General features: G+C 38.0%; 1 protein-coding gene across 1 annotated transcript in view; it reads right to left on the bottom strand.

Annotated features, from left to right (window-relative positions):
- The window catches only part of LOC126215020 (pre-mRNA-processing factor 40 homolog B), a 180,497-nt gene that overhangs the window by 54,377 nt on the left and 101,983 nt on the right, over positions 1-24,137 (bottom strand). Inside the window, exons 9-12 of the mRNA XM_049941643.1 lie at positions 15,642-15,870; positions 12,682-12,930; positions 4,498-4,610; positions 2,062-2,169 (exon numbers count right to left, since the gene is read on the bottom strand). Coding sequence (XP_049797600.1) covers positions 2,062-2,169; positions 4,498-4,610; positions 12,682-12,930; positions 15,642-15,870 — 699 coding nt within the window. The remainder of the gene's footprint in view (positions 1-2,061; positions 2,170-4,497; positions 4,611-12,681; positions 12,931-15,641; positions 15,871-24,137) is intronic.

Here is a 24,137-nt window from a genome sequence, read left to right as displayed (position 1 = left end):
AAACATTTTTTGTAGTTATCTTTAGAAATGGCTGACAGCTCTTCCCTCATTATTTTCTCGACTTCTTCAAAATTGTCAAATTGGTGTCCTTTTGTGCCCCTTTCCACATGTGGAAATAAGAAATAGTTGCACGGAGCCAGATTAGATGAGTAAGATGTATGGGGCAGCAGAACCATGCCATTTTTAGCAAAAAACTGTATAACAGAGATGGCTGTGTGTGCAGGTGCGTTGTCATGTGGAAGAACCAGTCTCCTGTCTGCCACAAATCAGGCCTTTTTTGATTACCACTGTTGTGCAATCTTGTTAAAACTTCTCAATAAAAGGTTTTGACTGACAGTCTGACCTGGGAGGAACAAGCCCTGAATGAACTATGCCCCTGGCATCAAAAAAGCATATCAGTATTGTTTTGATGTTCGATTTGACTTGACAACATTTTTTTTTGAAGGGGTTGTGATGACATCTTCCACTGGCTTGACTGCTGCTTTGTTTCTAGGTTTGTAACCAAAGCACCATGACCCATCACCAGTAATGACCACTGACAGAAAATTTGGATCGGTTTCAAACTGTTGTTCCAAAGCACGACTTGTTTCAAATTGATGTTCCTTTTGATTGTCAGTCAGAAACTGAGGAAGAACAAACTTTTTCACTGCCAAATCTTCTATTAAAATTCACTGAACTGAGCTCCAAGATAAACCACTAATCTCTGATAATTGATCAATTGTTTATGGAGGCTGTGTGAGCACAAGCTCTCAAGCTTCTTCAATATTTTTGTCAATTCGGGCAGTTGACGGGATGTCCTGAACATGGTTTGTCATCAGTTGACATGTCGCCATTTTTAAATCAAGCAAACCACTTGCACACTAGAGTTTTTCCCATAATGTCATTTTGGTAAGCTGTTTTCAACATTAAAACAGTTTCAGCAGCGCTTTTACTGAGTAGAAAACAAAATTAACAAAATTTCACAGCTGCATGATATCCACTTAAACTTGCCATCATAAAAAACTAAATAAGAAAAAAAACAGCATTAGCAAAAACGATCCCTGTAGATGAACAGAACAAGCCAGGTTGACAACTCAGGTGGCACTGAACTGGCAATGAGTTGCACTATACACGCCTAGTGACAGAATCCCCTCGTACCTCCTGTCTGTTGAGGAGCTAATTGTGCTTCCCTTCATTAGCTGCAGCAGAATCATTTATTGACATTAAAACTTAAGTGGATTACTGGGAAAGGAAGCATAGAAAGCACTACCTCATATGGGTATAAAGAAATCTGTTCAATTATGATTATCGTCATACGATATATCTAAGGCTTCAAGTCCTACTACAGGTCACATGGTTTAGTCATATGGAGACATTCATTGCCTCAATTGAACTATAAAAATATAAATAAATATAAGGTGTTTATATGAAGTACTCTTTTATAGTGCCCAGAACACTAACAGTATTTTTGTGCTAATGTTTCGTACTCTACATTGAGAAACACACTACTACTGTGATGTCAGCAGTATATTATATACCAAAATACCAGAGGTATGACAATCTTTAACATCACAAGGCACGAACTGGGAACACTTCACAAACTGAGAATCTTTATGAATTATGATTCGCTGAAAGCACATGCAATTTGAAAATTTTGAAAAATCACCGCAAAACTTGCTGTTGGACAATTCCATTGCACAATGTAAAAACAGTTCTGTTATATGCACAATATTGACATTGGGTTTAAAGAGTGTAACTGTGCTAATTGACTTTCCTATACTATATGTGGATATGATTAAGCCAGTGTTATCATACAGGTTCTCAATTAAAAAACAGCCATATTTCATGCAGTGACATTTACGTCTCTTCTTTGGCAAGGGTCTAACTTCACAAGTGACAAATGACAGGGAGAAGTAACCAGTTTTATCTCAATTAGTTTTGAAAGCTCTCATAATGTTTTCTGCCCACCTTCTCTCAACCTAATGAATTATCTGCCAGACAGCAGCAGTATCTGCATGTAACTGTTTATGAGATGTGAAACATGTCACCTACATCAAATAACTAGTGAATATAGTACTATACCTTTTCGAGGAATGCATTGAAGGTGAGTTTGACATTTCCTGCATCCAGATTGGCCGACCGTCGGTCTTCACAAACCACTGTTGCAAAGTCTTCAAATGATGTGTTCACCTGAAACAGACAGGTTTCATACTCACCATCTTTCAGTTCAAACAGTGTAAGATGAAATACTGTGGTTTAGGAAACAGCTGTTGAACCTGGAATAGCAGGTACTTAGATGTGTGTGTGTGTGTGTGTGTGTGTGTGTGTGTGTGTGTGTGTGCACTTAACTGAGACTTAACAAGAATAAGGAACAGACATCGAACGATTATTCTAATGCTGAGAGTAAAGAATAAGCACTCACTGCATTGGGGATATGTTGGCTATCACACAGGCACAAAGACAAGTATTTAAACATTCTAACTCAACTTTTGTTGATCAAATCCATGACATTGTCTTTCCTCACATCAATAAAATTCTTTCATGGAAGGAATCTAACATGATGGTGCCATGACAGCCCAAGACTTGTAGTGATGCAGATCTGCCAGATGTCCCTTACTGGAGTGAAATTTATCATGACAAATTCAAAGCCAAAGGATTTGGCAATGATCTGTATCATAGTGACATATTTCCTGCAGTCAATTGTAACAATGCCATAATGAAACACCATTACCATTATCCATTATCTTGTGGTGTCCTATACTGAAATCACATGTTCTTAAACACACTTTTTGATGATTCAATTACAATTTGATGAACAAAATTAAGAAATATAAACTTACTCTCTCCTCTCTCTGCCCCCCCCCCTCCCCCAGCCCCCCAAAGTAGCCCATACTCATCCTCAGGCTCCACACTACCTCAAAATTTCATCAAAATTGGTTCAGCAGTTTCTTTGTGGCAACGTTCGTGTGTTACTTTCACATTTAATAATATCAGTAGGAAATACGGATTAAACACATTGAGGGTTGTATAAGCATTGTATTCATCACGTTGAATCATATTATGCAGAACATACCAATCAATATAAGGATTTTCATAAATATGACACAGTTCAAATATCAACAGTTTTTACAAAGAGTAAATCTATTTCTGTATATCTCATTTTAAATAAAATTTTAAATCACCTTTTTATCCAATTTTGATGAAATAGAGCCTATGTGTCACCCCAAGCTATGCTTGACTTACCCATGTAGTAGTTTTGGAGATTAAGAGTGTTCAAATAAACAGACTGATACGACAACTTTACAGTTTTATTATTAGTATAGATTAGTGGTAATGCTTGCTGATTGTCTGCAACACCATTTTAAGCTTGCAGTGCTGAGCTAAGAGTTATGTAATTTTTAGTTTTGTAAAGGCTATCCTTCAGAAGGAAATTTTCTTCAGTAACGGTTTATGCCAAAATAGTCTACCTCCTTCATCGGGACTATTGTAAATATGCAATAACATGTCTTACAGAAGAGAGCACTTCTACAGGAATAGCCAATTTTCTTGAAATTCTATTTTTTCTTTTCCTTGTCATAAACTGATTTCATACAATGTAAATGACACCAATAAATAAAAATCTCCTACATACTCCTGTTATTTAATAGCTTTAACAGAAAGGTAGTGCCACTTGTCTGTCTTGTCCTTTTCTCAACTTCGTGTTTGCTATCACTGAGAGCAACAATAAGTGGTTGTTGTTTCATGGACAAACATTTCCCATGGCAAACAATTAAATAGAATATCAATTCTATAAATATGCTGTTGGACAGGCACAGTTCATCTACAATTTCTGATGCTGCATGGTGCACCTTCGCTATGTAAAATGTATTTGCTCTACAGCGGGAACACACGATTCTGCTTTTAGCTTTAAAAATAGCTGATATAATCTAGCAATCTTTTGTACACAGAAATTCATAATCTCAAGTACTACAAAAGTAATATACCCAGTGATTATACTTTTTAATGCAAAGTCTGCAAATTAAGTGTCATGGTTACTTTATCTCAAAGCATCAACTATGTGGAGTAACCAGAAGACAAGTTCATTTTGAAATATCAATGTCTGTGATGTAATTAGTTTTTTAGACAAATCATTTCCTCAAAACCATCTGAGAAAGAATTAATTCCTCTGCAGACATCATGAATACATATACTGCCAGACGTAATTCTGTGATAGCACTTTGGAAATCATGGCTAGCAACGAGTACTAGACTGACGGAGACAGATGGGAGGCCAAAGATGCCACAGACTATGTAAGGAGCCATCCCAGCATTTACCTGACTTAATTTACAAGGGCCAGATGGGAATTTGAACACTACTCTTCCCCAAAAGAAGGCCACAGTCATTTAGAACCACAATGAACTAAAAATGCAAAATTTGTATCTCAAACATCATTATTAAAATTGACTATGTGCATAATTCACAAATTTAATAATTTAACAAACAATTCATTGACAGCTGAAGACCATTACATTTACTTACCTGCACTTCAAAGCCTTTTTCCTTCAATATTTCCTTTATTATCTTCTTCTCATCATGGAACCTTGATTTGAGGTCCTCAACATAAAACTTGAAGAGATCAAGGGGTGTGGAACCTACAGAAAACATGTAACACTTTAGTCAATAGACATATAAATAAAAGTAAGTGTATGTGTGTGTAAGAGAGAGAGAGAGAGAGAGAGAGAGAGAGAGAGAGAGAGAGAGAGAGAGAGAGAGAGAGAGGAGAGAGGGAGAGAGGGAGAGGGAGAGAGAGAGGGGGGGGGGGTGGGAGAAAAAAATCATGTGGATTACTAATTTGCACTTGGTGCCATAACAAGATATTCAAGTCTGATGTTAACATTAAAATTGATTTGCACAAGACTGCAATCTATAGTTATACTTACAAAATATAAACAAATTAAATATCTTGGGACAATCTTTTATAAAAATGAGGACCATGTTCCAATTTTTATGAGCTTACTATGTGATGCAGTTAGGTCTTTATAAGATTTCAAAGTGTTGAAAAGGCTGACAATTTGTTCTAAATGTCCAGAAATGAAAACTGTGCACTTCTCAAAGGAACAAAAGTAATATTCTACGATTACAACATCTGTGTGTCACAGTTTGAGGCAGTCCCTTCGTACAAATACTTGCATATAACACTGTAATAGTTCGCATAGGTATTAAATGAGATGATCACACATGCTCAGTTGTAGGTACAGCAACTGGCCGACTTTGGTTCCTTAGCAGGGATACTGGTAAAATGCAATCAGTCTACAAGGGAGACCACCTCTAAGTCCTAATTGTTCCAGTGTGAAAGATCGATACCAAATTGGATTAACACGGGACAGTGAATGAAAAATAAAGAAGAGCGGCACAAGTGGTCACAGGTTTGTTTGACTTATGAAGAAGCATCACGAACATATTGAAAAACCTTAATTGGCAGAAGTTTTTAAGGTAGATGCCAATTATGTTGAGAAAACATACAAATTTTTGAGATCCAGTATTAAGTGAGGAATATAGAGATCTTCATTCTACTATGTATCACTCCTGCAGGAACCATGAAGACAAGATTAGACTACATCACACACGGGAATGCAAGCAATCATTCTTCTAACACTCTGTACGGGAAAAACTGCAACGTGTGTGGGAAAACACTAACATGTGGTACCATGCTAAGTACTGTCTGCCATGCACTTAACAGTGGTTTACAGAGCATGCACTGTATTTACTCGAATCTAAGCCGCACTTTTTTTCCGGTTTTTGTAATCCAAAAAACCGCATGCGGCTTAGAATCGAGTGCAAAGTAAGCAGAAGTTCTGAAAAATGTTGGTAGGTGCCACCACAACTAACGTCTGCTGTTGAATATATGTAGCACTACACAGGCATACTTTGCAGGCACAAAGATAAATACTGGTGCCAAAACCTCTGCGTCAGTAAATAAATTAAAAGGTGGAAGATGAGCTTTTTTCTCCGCCCCGAGTTTCGACCACTGCATTTTCATACATTATCCAATGAAGTAAATACAAATTCAGTATTGTTCATCTTTGAATGTAGCAGCCTTTCAATGTACTACGAAAATCTGACTGGCAAGACTGTTTGGGATGTTTGTCTGTCAATATGGCTAACTCTACGTTCTGAATTTTTTCCTACCTGTGTCAAGAGATAGTTGCTTAGGAACTTTTATGAATTGTGAAGTAGTATTCTCTTCACCATAAGAATAATACGAATGTAAACATTTTGCCACGTATTCTTTCGTGTTTGCTGCTATCTCATTTAAATCCTGTCTGCCTAATAAACTACAAAACTAGAGTGAGACAACAGCAAACACGGAAGAATATACATATCATGTCATGTTTATATTCATATTATTCTTATGCCGAATAGTGATACAGTCAGAAATGAAGCACGGCAACTGACAAGATTTTAAAATCTAAGATGACTCTAATTTCTGTGCAGAATGTAATGTACTAAAGAGGCGTCTGCAAAGATTTTCAAATGGAGAAAAATTTTCGGTAAACTCTCATTTAGAACATCTTCTATCATACGCAGTCTATTATTTGGTTCTTGTTGATCATTATCAAAGAAAGTAGCAGTGTAAGTAACAACAAAAAGCAGTCTATTGCCATTGTTTCGCTAATGAGATGATACCTCTCTTTTCTTTTAATTTTAAGCAGCGGTAACGTGCACAAAAGCAAGCCATGCCAAAAGTGGTGACAGGTCGTAAACACTCATTATCGGAATGGGACAAACAATGCATCACACAGTACAATAATGCATTTTCAGCTTAGAATGACGTAAAAACCTATAACAAAGAGAACGGCACTTATCAGATCAAAGAAAAATAAGCAATCACTTCAAACCAGGCAAAGCACGTGAAAAAGGAAGGGTAGCCGTATAAATACGGACGGAGCGCCTGACGCATAGCAATGCCTACCTGGTAAAGCTTAACTGCTAAGCTTACGACTCGAACCAAACTACTGTAGCTGTATCGTCACTCATTCAACATAAATTGTGTCTCAGATTACACTGGACCAACTTTGTTTCGATTTGGAGGTGCGGTCTAAAACTTATCTCTCCCCTTGAATTTCGAGTCTCAAATTTCAGGTGCGGCTTAGATTCAGGAATTTTTTTTTCCTTGATTTCGAGTCTCATTTTTCAGGAGCGGCTTAGATTCTAGTGTGGCTTAGATTCGAGTAAATACGGTATATAGATGTCAATAAAAGCATTCCAGAAAACCACCAGATACTCCATAAAAGGTCTTATAAAATATCTTTGAGAAAGTTATTTTACTTATTATACTTCTGGAAGCATGTCATTAATCAATCACACCAAGAAAACCTGAGAGATCACACCATTTTATTGCATAATACTGGCCTAATATAAGACTGGGCAATGCCAGATGATCAGCTAGTAAGGATACACTTCTCACTTACAAACGTACAAGATTGAGCTTCAGCAAATGCTAGTTTCCATTTTTACATTAACAGAACGATCCGAGTTTAAGAAAATTTTGTTCAGAACATTACAGATGTATATGTTAAACAGAACCAAATACTTGCTGTAAATCTTGAAATTCCTTTGTTCTCCTCAAAACTACACAGGCACTAGAATACACCTCTCAGACATGTTTCCCTTACATTCATGTCAACTTACACTGATGATCCAAAATACAGGACCACCGCTCACTGTGAGATTGAATGCTGTCTAGTGGTGTTGCAGGCACGACACAGTAAGGGATGTCTGCAAGTGGAGCAGAGACAAATGGAGAATCATTCTAGCAACAAGTATGGACAGCAAATGGGAAAACCCACTGACATATGCAATTCTGTAAATGGACAGATTGTTATGGTTCAAAGCCTCAGAATGAGGAACTTTGAAACAGCAAAGGTGGTCATCTGTTCACATTCTACTGTTGTGAACATCTGTGGTAGTTGATTAAACTGTCAAAGAAGTCTGGGATGTGAGGCACATCCATTTTGTAAAGACTGAGAGGCATCATTCATTGGCAGATCTGGTGAAAGTACATTTCTGGCACAAGTTCAAGTGTTCTGGAGTACACTGTTCAGTGCACAATGCTCAAGATGAAGCTATGTAGACACAAAAGCATCAACAATTACAGTTGCAGTGTCCATGGTATCTCTGAGACGACTGTGGATCATAGGAAATGTGTCACCTAGTCAGATGACTCTTGTTCCTTGCTAAACCAGGTTGATTGATGGTGTTGTCCACATGTGTCATCCTGCAGAGCAGCTGCTAGAAACGTGCATTGCACCACAGATGAGATCTTACGATAGTGGGACAGTATTATGCTATGGGGGACATTTACTTCTGTTTCCACAGGACCTGTGGTAGTAATCTAAGGCACCGTGACAGCTGTGGACCATGTGAACATAACTACAGATCATCTGCATCCCTTCATGCTCGAAGTCATGCTCAACGGAAATACCGAGTGGTTCTAAATAAGTGTAGCATGATGATCTATAGTTATCGTATGGCAGTGAAACTTGATATATACACTAACGTGTTAATGCAGAACCAATTTACGCTGAAAAATTTCCAACTGTGGTCACCAGGTAGAAACCTAGCGCTGTACACTGTTCATGTGATGGTGTGACATCTACCAGAGGGTGCAGTGAATACACTGAACTGCTGAGTTTGGGATGCTGTTAAAGTGGTGTTGTGCACAAAGAAGCCATTCCATTCACTTTACATGGCTCTGTGGTGTGGATTCACAAGAGCCTTTAGTCTCTGTCCGTAGTCCTTCGAAGAAAATCCATCCAGAAGGCGTGTCAAGTATACTGTGACGTCTGCACATTATCAAGACCTCCTTGTACAGCATGTGATTCCTGCTTTGGAAGAGTGAACTGTGTGGAAACCACTGTTTTCATACAAGATGGGGCAACACCTCATGTCACTCATCCAGTCAATGGCCTGCTAAATGCAACCTTCCACAAAGCTGTTATCTCCAGAGGTTTTCCACATGCACGGTCTGCAAGACTACCGGATCTGAATCCGTGCGATTTTTGGCTCTGGGGAAGGAATGTGTTTACCAGGGACACTTTCGATCTATACCTGATCTGAACACCAGTATACAGGAATGGCTTGCTCAGATTCCACTGGAACTGCTGCAAGCAACTGTTGATTACGTCATTTTACGGATGCAGTATCTTGTCGATGCCTCCGTTGCTCATACTGAAGAAGTACTGTCAACAGCAATCAATAATAAAATCAATGCTATGCCTTTTTCACTTGCTTCACTTTTTCTGCCTGCAGCCTGTTCCTAACACATATGGAAACACTTCCGTACGTCTTTTTTGCATTCACAGCACCAGATTTGCACCTGGTGGCCAAAATTGGAACTAATTTTTTTTTCCCAGCGTAAATCAATTCTATTTTTTCACTGCCACACAATAATTACAGACCACATTGGACCTCTGTGAGTAGTGCACTTTAATTATAACCACACAGCAGCATCTTCCAACAAGAGGACTCTCGATATCACAAGGCCAGTCATGTTATAGTGGTTTAAACAGCACGATAGTTAACTCACACTGACATCTTGGGCATCAAGTTTGCCTGATATGAACCTGATGATACACATGTGTGGCTATTGAGCACCAACTCTGCACCCAGAAACCACTGGCCCATAATTTAGAGAACCGCATGACCTGTGCTTAGACATCCAATGCCACATACATCCAGAAATGTCAAGAACTTGCTGACTGTAACACTAAGAATGAGTGCTGTATTGCATTCCAAAGATGGACTACTGCAGTATTAAGCGGCTGGTTATAGTACTATGGCAAATCAGTGCAAAGTCACACACACACACACACACACACACACACACACACACAGGACATGATAAGATCTTTTCCATAACTAACTCTGACGTGACACAATCAGGTTTGTTTCCATTCATCTCAAAGCACAGGAGCTCGATTTATGAGAATATTTTGTATTCAACAGTTTGGAATTTCGTCAACCAAAGTTAATACAAGTTTTGGTGTCATCATCTTTGTTAGTTCCTACTTAAAAAAAAAAAAAAAAACCGAAAACAGATATTGCATTCCCATAAATCAGTGCCATGCGCTGGGACGATCAGCCTTGCTGAATGTTTCCCCCAGTACCATGGCACACTGTCTCATCACTTGGAGGGGAGAGGGGGAAACTGCGAAAGTGCTGCATTTAAAAGGCAATGCAGTCACACTGCTTACAACTTGGTTTCATATTTCACATTGCTCAACAACATACATCACAAACAAGACACACTTTCAGTGTTATTCAATCATTTTTTGGCGCACTGAAGACATAATTTTTATATGGTACAAACTGCCCGCATATGTACACACAGACAGTTTCAGATTTTCACACTGAAGCTACCGTGTAATCGTGACTGACTTAGTTTCACAATCGAAAAAAGGCATTCACGCAAATATGTTGAATTGAAATATTGTAACACTTTTCCAACCTCATAATGAAGATGTGGAAATGCTATCTGAGGAAAGCAATGTAGACATCCTGCACAGTTTTAATGTAAAAGGATTTGTCTTTAAAATGGGAATTACTCTTCATATCAATCAGTTACATCTCCACATGAACAGGGGTGCTTCCAACTCAAACAGAAAATGGTCTCGAAAACAGATGTAAGACTGATGATGTTCCCAAAATATTTAGGAAACAATTCTTTCAAGACCGCAATGAATTCTTTAAGCATCCCCTTTTCTTCAACAGCATTGAGCTTGGGGAACTGCACTGTGTTTGTCCAAATGTGTCCCTGCTTATAATGAGATCTTCTATTAAAATGCATCCCTATCAAGTAATAAAGAAGTTTTTTCTCACCTTGCAATATTTTACTGTATGGAGTGTGCAGTCAAGTCCATTTAAAACGCAAGATCTGCAATCCATTCTGGATGTTCTCGTTTTTCCTTCATAAATTCAACAATATTGAGTTTTAAATCGAAAAATCATTCCATGCATGCCGTGTGACTTAACCAATGTACTCTCCACACTCTCTGTTCATTAATGCACGTAACTTCAGAAATGTTACTATTCACACCACCAATATCTTCTCGGGCTGCATACCTGCAAATTTAGCACAGAGTGCTTGTTGACATACTGAACGATGAATCCTGTCTGTCGACTGTAATATTTCTCTCCTTTATCATCAACTAAATCTTTAAATTATTTCTGCACGGTATTGTACTTGCAATGTCGTTTCATAGCAAATTTGCAGTATCTGTCAATTATGTAACTGCATAATAGATCATAAGAATTCTCATACCTCTGTTTCTGTATTATGGAACCTGAAGCATATAATATGTCACAGCAGGACATTGTGCAGAGAATTAGCAGACAGTATGCTGCTTGACTTTTTGATTTTTTAAAATTTTTTTAGAAGCTTATTTCAGCTTTATTGCCCTGAACAGCACATCTGCAAACAATTGCATGTATTCATATTTTACATAGTATCAAATTTATCGAGGTTTTTTTTTTTTTTTTTTCCTTGGATATTTTACTCACATGCTAATGTTTTAAATGGACATATGTCAACTTTTAATAAATCATTGCTGCTGTACATAGTTGTAATATTTTTTCAGTAACATTTTAAAGTTGTTTGATGATTTGATATTGCATGTATATTATAATTCTTTTTTATTATTTACACAGTTGTGGAAATTCAGGTTTGACAGTCAATTGTTTACTCAAATATATTTCTTTTCCTGCAGATTGTATATCTATGGAACTGTTGTTGGTGTGTTTTGGTTATCCGTTATCCCTATACAAAATTTCAATGATTTATTTAAAAAAACTGTGTGCATTTGAAATTGGTTTGTTCATTTGGTATAGCATGGGGATAATCCTTAGTGTGTATATATATTTCAAATTCCTCCAAAATATTTACAATTGGACTTTTCATATTTTGCGCAGGATTTGTAGTGCATTTTCAGTGTTGCAAACTGTGTGTTTTTCTTTCTGAGAACACACAAAAGAAATAACTAACAACCAATAGACCTTCTTTACACACCTCAAAAATGACAAACATGAAGTTGAAACATTGAAGCACATTGCAAATCCTGCACAAAATCCCAAAAAGTCCAATCAAAAATATTTTGGAGGAATCTGAAATACAAACACACACATGGGTTATCCTCATGATATACCAAATGGTCAAACCAATTCCAACCACACACAGTCAAAAAAAAAATTGAAATTTTATATAGGGATAATGGGTAACCAAAACGCCAGAGATTACAAACACATCAATATATTTGAGTAAACAACTAGCTGTCAAACTTTAATTCCCTGTCAAAATAGTAATGGAACATATTATATTTGCAACATCATATCATTGAAACGCTTTAAAATGTTACTGAAAAAACGTAACATCCAACAACTACACAGCAGCAACAGTTTACTCATAGTTGACACACATCCTTTTACAACGTCAGAATGTGAATACAACATTCAGTTTAAAAAACCTTTATAAATTATATATTATGTAAAATATAAAAAAATGAAATTGATTTCTGATGTACTTATGAAGGCAATAAGGCTGAAATAAGCTTATGAACAAAAGTAGAATATCAAGCACCATACTCACTACTAATTCTCTGCATAAAGACGTTACGCACGGAAGGTGATACGATCACTCGTTGGAAAAGAGCTACACAATTTACTGACCAGGCTGGCCGAGCATGGCGGAGAAGCGCAGGTCGGCACTGATGGTGGGGTACAGCTCTACCCAGAGTGACATCGACGTCAGCTTGCCCTGCTCGTGCAGCTCGTCCAGCAGCGTCACAAACGCGTCACGGTTCTTCCGCTGCTGCCGCTTTGAGCGCTTCTTTTCCCGTTCCTTGTCTGCCTCCTCTTCCTTCTCCAGCTGCCGTATGTGCTCTTCGAATACAATCAAGGCGTCTTCCTTGTCCATACCTGAAATAATGACAGGATTGTTACATAACGAAAATATGTTCTCTCTACAGTATTATCGTACTCTCAGCTTGTGTAATATCTGTGTGGATTGCGTTAACATAAATGTTTCTTGGGCAAAATACTAAGTCATATTGTAACATAACTGTCACTGACATTACAACCACAGTTGCAGTGGTCTTCCTCTGGGTCTACTATGTAGTCATGGATTGATCTGACTGTCTACTGTGCACATTGTTACATTCCATTCCTAAAAAAATTGCTGGTATCATTGGTATATTAGAACCAAAGGCATCGGGATCTCCCGTAATCTGCTGCACCATTCGGTAAGAAATTTTGTGTATTTCGTTCATTATTCTGTACTGTAACAGCCATGTTTCTAATAAAATTTTGCACATGTTTAATTTCTAACACATGTTATTAAGGTCTCAGCCATAGAGAAATTTTAAAATCTTTTCATCTCAGACCGTTTAGTACTCTCAAAGAACAGTTCACAATAGGGCTGAATATTTACTGATGGTTACTGTCAGATAGTTCCTTGCAACTACTTCCTGTAAGTACCGTATTTACTCGAAACTAAGCCGCATTTTTTTCCGGTTTTTGTAATCCAAAAAACCGCCTGCGGCTTAAAATCGAGTGCAAAGTAAGCGGAAGTTCTGAAAAATGTTGGTAGGTGTCGCCACAACTAACTTCTGCCGTCGAATATATGTAGCGCTACACAGGCATGCTTTGCAGGCACAAAGATACTTTACTGGCGCCAAAACCTCTGCGTCAGTAAAAAAAAATAAAAAAATAAAAAGGTGGAGGACGAGCTTTTTTTCTCCGCCCAGAGTTTCGACCACTTCATTTTCATACATTATCCAACGAAGTAAATACAAATTCCGTGTTGTTCATCTTCGAATGTAGCAACATTTCAATGTACTATGAAAATCCGACTGGCAAGACTGTTTGGGATGTTTGTCAATATGGCCAACTCTACGTTCTGAATTTTTTCCTACTTGTGAGAAGAGATGGTTGCTAATAGGAACTTTTATGAATTGTGAATCACACGCAGTATTCTCTTCACCATACGAATATAAACATTTTTGCATGTATTCTTTCGTGTTTGCTGTTATCTCATTTAAATCCTGTCTGCCTAATAAACTACGAAACTAGAGTGCGACAACAGCAAACGTGGAAGAATATACATATCATGTCATGTTTATATTCATATTAATCTTATGCATAATAGTGATACAGTCAGAATTGAAGCACGGCTATTGACTAGATTTTTAAAACTAAGATGACTAATTTCTGTGCAGAATATAATGTACTAAAGAGGTGTCTGCAAAGATTTTCAAACGGAGAAAAATTTTAGCTAAACTCTTGTTCAGAACATCTTCTATCATACGCAGCCTATTATTTGGTTCTTGTTGATCATTATCAAAGAGAGCAGTGGTGTAAGTAACAACAAATAGCAGTCTCTTGCCATTGTTTCGATAATGAGATGATTCCTCTCTCTCTTTTTTTTTTTTTTTTTTAAATTGTAAGCGGCGGTAGCGCGCACAAAAGCAAGCCATGCTGCATCGGCGGCAGGCCGTAAACACTTATCATCGGAATGCAACAAACAATGCTTGACACAGTACAGTAATGCATTTTCAGCTTAGAGTGACGTAAACACCTATAACAAAGACAACGGCACTTATCAGATCAAAGAAAAATAAGCAATCAATTCAAACCAGACGAAGCACGTGAAAAAGGAAGGGTACCCGTATAAATACGGACGGAGCGCCTGACGCTTAACTGCTAAGCTTACGACTCGAACCAAACTACTGTAGCTGTATCGTCATTTATTCGACCTAAATTGTGTCTCATATTACAATGGACCAACTTTGTTTCGATTTGGAGGTGTGGCCTAAAACTTTTCTCTCCGCTTGAATTTCGAGTCTCAAACTTCAGGTGCGGCTTAGATTTGGGAAAATTTTTTTCCTTGATTTCGGGTCTCATTTTTCAGGTGCGGCTTAGATTCGAGTGCGGCTTAGATTCGAGTAAATATGGTAACTGTAAATCTTTCAAGAGCAGATGTTAGAAGTGTTAACACACAATGGGTGGGAGTGTCTGTGAGAGATCATGTTCCAAAAGATTTTTCTGGCATTGTTCAGAGCATGAAGGAAGAGGTAGCCTCAGGCTGCAGCTGTATTTTCAGTAGCAAAGAATAATTGACCGTATTCGTGTCCAACAAGAAAGCAAACTGGGCAGCAGGATGAGTTTAGAGCATGTAAGAATCTCATTCCAGAGCTTGTGATGAAAAAGCCATAACAATATCTAAACTTTACGAGAATGACAGCAATGGAGATGGAAGAAGTTCTCTCTATAATTTGACCTAAAATTTCCAATCTCGGTACTATTATGCATAAATCTATCAAAGGCAGATTGCTTGTGACACTAACACTTCTAGCGCTACATTTATTCTCGAGGTATGAATTAAAAAAAAAGCTTCAGTCTATCTAAGCTTTTCACAATATTGTTTTACACTGATTTTTCTGTATTACTATCACCATCATCATCATCATCATCACTACTATCAATAACTGGATATCGGTGTCTGAGTTTAATTTGTACAGAACTGAAGATGATCACTATGTGATCGAAAATCGATTCTGCTATCAATAAAACATCAATATTATGGCCAACACTGACCTTCCTTTTAATTTATGAACATGTAATGAACTGACCCAGCAGGTTGGCATCATCTGCAAACTCATGGTTGTCCAGAAGCATCTGCTGCGCCTCCTGCCACGTCGTGGAGTACTGGATGTTCATCATCGAGTCCAGTACCTCGGCCAGGCGCTTCATGTTCCGCTTCTTCATTATTTTCGCTTCTTCCTTCTCTTTCTTGGCCAAGTTGAAGATAACATCTTCATAGATATCGCGACGGTCCGATTCGGAGACATTCTTCCACACCTACAAAAAATGTTCTGTGATTTACTATAAAATCTATAAGGTTCCAAGAGTTTCAAACTAAACTGTATGCAACGTACAGTGGCCAAATAAAAAAATTATAAATCCAAAATAACTGGAGCCGCATAGCTCTAAGAATGGGCGAGAGAAAAATCATACTTGTACTCAATACTGGTAAAGACAATAAGGCAGCAACTTGAAATGCTGTGCTGTACACATAACGAGAAACACGCTTTGAGCACAAAAGAGTGGTCTCACAGTGATATGAATCAATAAAATCATCTTTGGCTTTGAGCCACATAAAGATGTTAAATTTCTTTTTTCAGGGAAATTCTTCTCAGCCATTATGATCCTTATATAGCTGTGTTGCTGACTGTGACATCACTGAAGCTCACTGTGCCACCAGATAAGGCAATATTTGTAATCAATGTTTGCCCCTCCTTACAACTGCCGAATCCCACAATATCCCAAGTTGTTGACTGACATCTTTATTAAAGGAGTTTTCTGAGAGTTTAATACAAGCCACTTCTTGTTTGTCCTCGTAATGTAGTAAAAGTCTCGTCCAATCTAATTTGGTGTCCATTTTCTCAGGGGGGTTTGGCTAATACTGAGTTAAAAAAATATATATAAATGCAACTTCTTGCTCTGTTCTTTAGGAATATTTTCTTTGCCTACAAAATCTAACTTTAACTATACTCATGATTATAATATATATGTCTGCTTGTGTCTGTATATGTGTGGATGGATATGTGTGTGTGTGCGCGCGAGTGTATACCCGTCCTTTTTTCCCCCTAAGGTAAGTCTTTCCGCTCCCGGGATTGGAATGACTCCTTACGCTCTCCCTTAAAACCCACATCCTTTCGTCTTTCCCTCTCCTTCCCTCTTTCCTGATGAGGCAACAGTTTGTTGCGAAAGCTTGAATTTTGTGTGTATGTTTGTGTTTGTTTGTGTGTCTGTCGACCTGCCAGCACTTTCACTTGGTAAGTCACATCATCTTTGTTTTTAGATATATTTTTCCTACGTGAAATGTTTCCCTCTATTATAACCATATCATCTTTGTTTTTAGATATATTTAACTATACTCACTTTCACAGAAGATTATTTGTAGTTGTCTCTGTCAGTGGGGCAGATTTTCAGGATCTGAGACAAGATTTGGTCAATGCTCTAGGTTCATTAGAACACTGTGTTTTTGTTCCAGACTGTCATGGCCGAACACAAACAGATACCACCCTGTACAGTCTGCACAGAATGCTGTGGCTGATAGATGTGCACATGGCAGGTCACACATGTGGTGTGCGGTAGTGGTGAGGTTCAGGGGCAGGCAGTGTGGGAGAAATGCCAAGCGGTGGAGGGGAAGTGTCGATTTAAACTGAAGCATAAGATCACATTTTCTGTAAAAATTAAGTGTAGCATCTCCATTCCCACACTTGCATGGTGGCCATTTAAAAAAATCTGTCATCTCTTCTTTGGTTAGTATGTAAAAAATTCCACCAAAAATGCAGTGATATATTTTCGTCCGGCTTGTTAAACGTTTGTTAACTTTCAGAGATGCGTCACGAGTGGCAAATTTAGAGTAAAACCTACACATTTCTCAGGCAGTAATGTTAAAATTTGCTTCTTTTGCCAAAAGCAGTGGAGTTTACACAGTCTCACATCACTAACACATTGTGTAGGCTCAATTGAGAGAGAATCTTGAAACAGTGGATTATTAAGTTTATTAAGTGCGGAACTGAGGAAAAGTAAAGTAGCTTATGAAAAAGCACACTCTCGGTACAAAATAAACGTGTAATGTCTTCACTTATGTTGTTCCAAAACCCGCAGAATTTCTCATTTCACCAGCTATCGACAGTCCTTAAAAATTACATTTTTTCATTGAAAAGTCTACAGTTAGTGAAATAACATGGTAAATAATGAAGTTTTGCATAATAACCATATGGCAGAATACTCTCCTCTTTCCATGCTATCTTTTGCCAAAATCTCATTTCAATACCTTAAACAGTTTATGAAATATAGAGCTGGCTTTATCACTGACACGGCATAATCAATAGAGACATACACCCAAGTCTAAAGAAAAATTCAGCATATCAGCTAAATTTCATTCACGGCAACATATTATGTAATAAGCACCCAACACCACAACATAGTGACATCTATTTTTCATTAATAAAATGATGGGCACAGCACCATGGACGTGATATATAAAGCTACAAGTAAAATAAAAATGGTTCTGTTATTGCTGACAAGCCGAAAGGTGGCAAACACTGTCGGCCTCTCCTTCCGAGCAAATGAACAAACTTGCTCAGCACTTTGGATGGAAATTGTTCACTGTGCATCAGCCACTGTATCCTGCACAGGCTCTATAGGTGGATTTTTTTATAACAATCAAAAAACTGATTTAAGCTGAAACTACCTGTGCAACTCTAAGGAGGTCTTAATAAATACGGACTAAGTGGAAAAATGCCATCTACATTCTTAAGATGGTTTTATTTCTCCTTTCTGACCCTGTAGTTTCCTGTATTGCTTGCTCAATATACAGACGACTGAACAACAGGCGAGATAGGTTACAGTACTGTCTCTCTCCCTTCTCAACCACTGCTTTCCTTTCATGTCCTCCAACTCCTATAGCTGCAGCCTTGTTTGTGTACAAGTTGTAGATAAGATTTTGCTCTATATTTTATGTCTACTACTTCCAGCATTTCAAAAAGTGTAGTCTGGCCAGTGTTGTAAAAGTTTTATATAAATCTACAATACCTGTAAATGTAGATTTGCCTTTCTTAAATCTATTCTGTAAGTACACTAATTGACTGTTCTGTAATTTCTTGGTAGAATATTTTATACATTATGCATGAAAAAACACATAACATTGATGTAATATTCTACAATATTTGTTACTTATTTCAGAAACTGGTTTTCAGCTGTTATGCCATCATCAGATACAAAGGTAAGTGTGGTGAAGTGAAATTTTATTGGAGCAAAGATTTTAAACTAGTGCATTTACAGCACATCTCCATAGCCAGATGTTTAAAATGTTAATGTTAGTGGGTGCTGGGAATCAACCTCAGCTATAAATGGCAGCATAAGCCTGACAATAGTTCAGTTTGTTGGTCTCAAGGCAGCAAGTACACATAACGGCAAAACTCGCAGCACCTGAAGAAGATGGCAGTGTTGGTTGTCAAAATATTAAACATTCAGGAAGGCCGAACATGGATTTGTACCATCATCCTCCCAAATGAAAGTCCAATGTGCTAACCACAGAATAAAACAAAAGGGATTATTTCAGTGTAAATGTGATGTAAGATTATTTAACTAAGATAAAATATGTGACAGATTAACCAATGGACTATATACAACTTACAACAGTTGTTCATAGAAAAAAATAAACTGAGCAATAAACTTTGATGAGATGTTTCAACGGTGTGGCTTTGTAAATCACAGCTGCTTCACTTACTAGTATATCTTAGCTGTTTCTAATTCAGGATCTATTAAAGACAAGTTCAATTTGTCCAGCCACACCTTTGGAACATGTCACCTAAGTTTATTATTCAATTTATTTGCTCCTTTGAGCAAATGTTTTAATTTGTATAAAATCCATTAGTTAATGTGTAATACATTCTACCTCAGTACAATAATTTTAAATCACACTTACACTGAAATAATCTCTTTTGTTTTATCCCTAAATCTAACATTTTACATCTCTCATTACAGACAGAGCACAAGCTCGGAATGTTTTAAGGATAGAGAAGGAAATCGATCATGCCCTTTCAAAGGGCCCAGGATGATTCCGGGAAATCACAGAAAACCTAAATCAGGAAGGCCGAACATCGATTTGTACCATCATCCTCCCGAATGAAAGTCCAATGTGCTAACCACAATGCCACCTTGCTCCATCTGAGAAGGAGGGGAGGGAGGAAGGGTTGGGGGGGAGGGGGGGGGGCAGTCTGTCCCCACACATTGTTTAAATCTGTATATTGAGCAAGCCATACAGGAAATGAGGAGAAATTCTGAAACTGAATTGCAGTTCGGATAAGACAAATAAATTAACAGTGTGTGTCCTGGTGTTCTGCCGAGTTGTCACCTCCATTTTATGCACAATATTTTGACGACAAACGCTGCCATCTTCTTCAGGTGCTGCAAGTTTTGCCATTATGTGTACTTCCTACCTTGAGACCAACACACTGTGAACTATTGTCAGTCTCATGCTGCCATTTATAGCTGAGGTTGATTCCCAGCACCCACTAAGCACTTTTATACTCTTTTGTTTTTCAGAGCTGGCACTGGTATTCTCTTAAACAAAAATTCTGCCGGCTTTTTCCAGTTCTGGTGGATGTGATGGCTGATGAGATTTTAATACATTGAGTGCCAGACCCTAAATGTTATTGAAACTGAAACCACTGTACCTGTTTATTACATTTTCTGATGCCTTTATTTGGACAGACTTCTTAATTACGCTGTCCCAGAAGTATGACATTTGCATCACTATACTGCTATCATCTTACTGCATTTCACTGTATGCCATGTTTCCCTACGAGTCTGCTGATCTTTCCAGATATTGAGCCATTGTAAGGCAGATAAGCATCTTTTGGCTTCTCTTCCTCGACCACAGTCTCAACTGCTTTCTCAGGTGTTCTTGATTTTGCCTGCATCGCCTGTTCAATTTGAAGATCTGACTACTCATCCCTCTGGAATACTTTTCATAAGCATTTTATTTCTTCTCCTTGCCTGAAAGTGTTCAAGCTCTACGGCTCTGACAGATGGTGATGGCTCGAGGTGCGGAGAGAGAAGTCAGTGTGTGTAGTTTTTCTATATATATTATATCACCAATTTTATATTATTACGTATGGAGTTTAAATGGTCCAGGAACTCTTAAAGCTTTTCCAGTCCATGTGGCCACACTACAAATGTGTTGTCCATGCACTGACAGAAACACGTTGGTTTCAGCTCGGAGGATTCTAATGCCTTTGCTTCAAAGTGTTTAACGTACAGCTTTGCAACGACAGGTGATAAATGACTACCCATCACCATACAAGCGGTCTATTCACAGTACTGTCCATCGAACAGCACATAATTAGATGTCAGAATGTGCCTAATAAGTTCTGTGAAACAGACCATCAAAACATTCAACAATATATGCAAGAAACATCAGCAGCATATCTAACTAAAACAACACAGCAAATCCAGCAGCCGCCAAGCACTGCCTTGAATTTAATGGTGAAATGAAATGCAACGAGATCAGTACGGTGATGCAAACATCAAGTATTTGGGACAGCCTAATTAAGAGTCTATAAAAATATAGAAATCAGAAAACCTAATAAACAGAGATGGTGGTTTCAATTTAAATAAAGCTTGGGGTCTGTTACTCTATTTATTAAAATCTCATTGACCATCACATCCACTAGAATTGGTAAATGCTGAGAGAATGTGTGTTTCACAGAATATCACTGCCAGCTCTGAAAAAACAAAAGACATTGATGGCCATAGTGGGCATTGGGTATCGAGCCTGGCCATAAATAGTGGCAGAGACCAAAAAATAGTTCACTGTCTGGTTGGAGTTCAAGCAACAAATACAAGTAACAGCAAAACTCACAGCACCTGAAGATGATGGCAGAGTTGGTTGTCAAAATATTGTGAAGAGAAAGGGAAAAAAACTTGGCAGAGCACCAGAAGCACATTATTAATTAATTTCACCAAGAAAACCTGAGAAATCACAGGTGAAATAAAAGTTTCAAAACTGACAATAGCATTTTCCCACTTTGGCTGCATTTATTAAGGCCTCCTCTTAGTCGCACATCTATTTTTGGCTTAAAAGAATTTTTGACTGTTTGTAAACAACAAGGTGCCACACACATCAAGATGGCAGTGAATTTGGACAATGTGGTACCATTGTGATGGTTTGTAAATTATACAGTTCGCAATTGTTTGACTCTGAGCATTTCAGTCAGAGCAAACGAGTAGAATAAACCAGTCTTTATTGCTTTTTAAGTCACCTACTGCTGTAGTAATCCAGAACGTAAAAATGAAGTTCAACTTAAGTGCTTCATTAAATTCAGGGTGCAATTTTTCGACATCTTTATTTGTGACTTGGTTGGAGTTCCACACAGTGAAAGCAGCTCATATTATGAAGTAACAGACTTTCTTGTTTAACACGCAACACTTTTGATACATTTAATTTTTATTCTGAGGCATATGGCACCATGTTCCTTATAAACACTCGAAAATACCTTTAAGACAAACCTAATTGTGTGACTAACAAGAGGTCTTAATAACTACAGCTTAAGTGGAAAAGTCTGTCATTGTTGAAGCTTTTATTGCTGCTGTAATCTCTCAGCTTTCCCCAGCGCAACTGGTTACTAGTGTAGCCCCGAATGTTCTGCCAAGCTGTAGTTTCCATTTTATGCAGAATATTTCTATGACCAACCTAACTGTTTTCTTTTAGGTGCTGCGAGTCATGCTTTTATGTGTACTCACTGCCTGGAATCCAACCATACTAGACCATTGTTTGTCTCACGACGGGACCACACAGCAATCACATTTTTGTAATTTTTTTATATTTAAGGTATTTGAAGCTCAAAACTGAAAGATTAATGTCCCAAAATAGTGCAATGCAACTCTCAAAAATTCTTGAAAAAATCAACTTTGAAGTTTTCCAACTGTCTTTAATATGCTCAAGAAAGGTCAACTTTTCTCAACAGGAGAATGTTCGCCTGTCACATAGGTGCTTTAGGTTTGATTCCTGGCTGAAGTAAATTTTTAAACAGAGGTGCCTGTTCTACTATCAATTCTGTGAAGTTAAAATACATAAAGATGGAAAAAAAAATCAATAGTGCTTGATACAGGTGAGTTCTGGTTTGAGTCTCATTTTCGTCATTATGTTTTTGGGTTTCCCCCCCCTCCACTCCTCCATCCCTCGTTTAGTTCAAATACTTACATCATTTAAATACAGGGTGTATCAAAAGAATCATCTGATTTAAACTACTATGTTATTTGAGATATGTTCGTGAAAAATGTGCTGTTGGAAAGAGCAAACTCTCAAGATTTACATGGTTCCCATTAGGTAACAGCAGAGTGCACCCACTTCAGTTGAGACAACAGAAAGCGTTTTGTGTTGTACTTTCTGTGCAGTGTGGGTCAGTAATAACTGTTCAGTGTGACTTTCGTACTAGGTATGGTGTGGATCCTCACACACCACAGAGCATTAGATGATGGCATGAACAATTCTGCGAAACAGGTTGTTTATGTAAAGGCAAATCGCTGGGCCATCCCTGAGTGTCTGACACGGACATCGAATGCATCTGCCATAGTTTCACCAGGAGTCCGCAGAAATCTGTTCACTATGCAGCTCAACATGCCCCTGATGTCCATCTGGTGTGTGTTGCAGCAACGTTTACAAATGGAACCATACAAAATTCAGCTACTGCAAGCTCTTCATGAAGTGACAAACAAAAACGTGTGGAATTCTGTAATTTCGTTCTTGGCAAGGTGAAGGCTGACAGTTTTCTTCCGTGTTTAAGGTTTAGTGACAAGGAAACATTCCATTTAAATGGAAAAGTGAACCATCATAATGTGAAAATGTGGGGTACAGAACAACCACATCAAGTTGTAAGTCATGAGAGACACTCTAGAAAATTTAATGTGTTTTGTGCAGATTCACGGAAAAAGTTGTACAGCCATTTTTCTTTGGTGAGAACACTTGTTACAGGAAGCACAAATCTCGATATGCTTGAGAACTTTCTTTTGCCACAGTTGGAGACTAACTGAAACAACTCCATTTACCAACAGGATGGGGAACCACCACACTGGCATCTGGAAGTGTGGGAATGTTTATATCAAATCATTACTGAACAATGGACTGGTCGCATTGGACCAAATGATTCAACCTTACATTACTAGCCTCCAGGGCACCGGACCTGATTGTATGTGATTATTTCTTGTGGGGGTTTATAAAAGAGTCTGTTTATGTGCCTCCATTACCAACAACAATGAATGAACTGAGACATCGCATACCAGCAGCTAAGGAAGCTGTAACTAAAGACATGCTCGCTAAAATGTGTGAACAATTTGAATACCGCATTGACATATGCTGTGCATCTCAAGGGGGGACATATTGAACATCTATGAGAAGGTATTGGGGGGTGGGGGGCAGGGGGGGGGTAGAAAAGAAAAGAAAAAAAAAACCTTTTGAGTTTCCCGTTCATCAGAAAACAAAATTCATTGTATATGTTTATTAGTTTCTGAAATACAGATGTGCCAAATTCGATGTTTCTTTTTGATAC

The sequence above is a fragment of the Schistocerca nitens genome, chromosome 12 (assembly GCF_023898315.1).
Source record: "Schistocerca nitens isolate TAMUIC-IGC-003100 chromosome 12, iqSchNite1.1, whole genome shotgun sequence".
Taxonomy (NCBI): domain Eukaryota; kingdom Metazoa; phylum Arthropoda; class Insecta; order Orthoptera; family Acrididae; genus Schistocerca; species Schistocerca nitens.
This window is presented reverse-complemented; position numbering and strand designations above follow the sequence as displayed.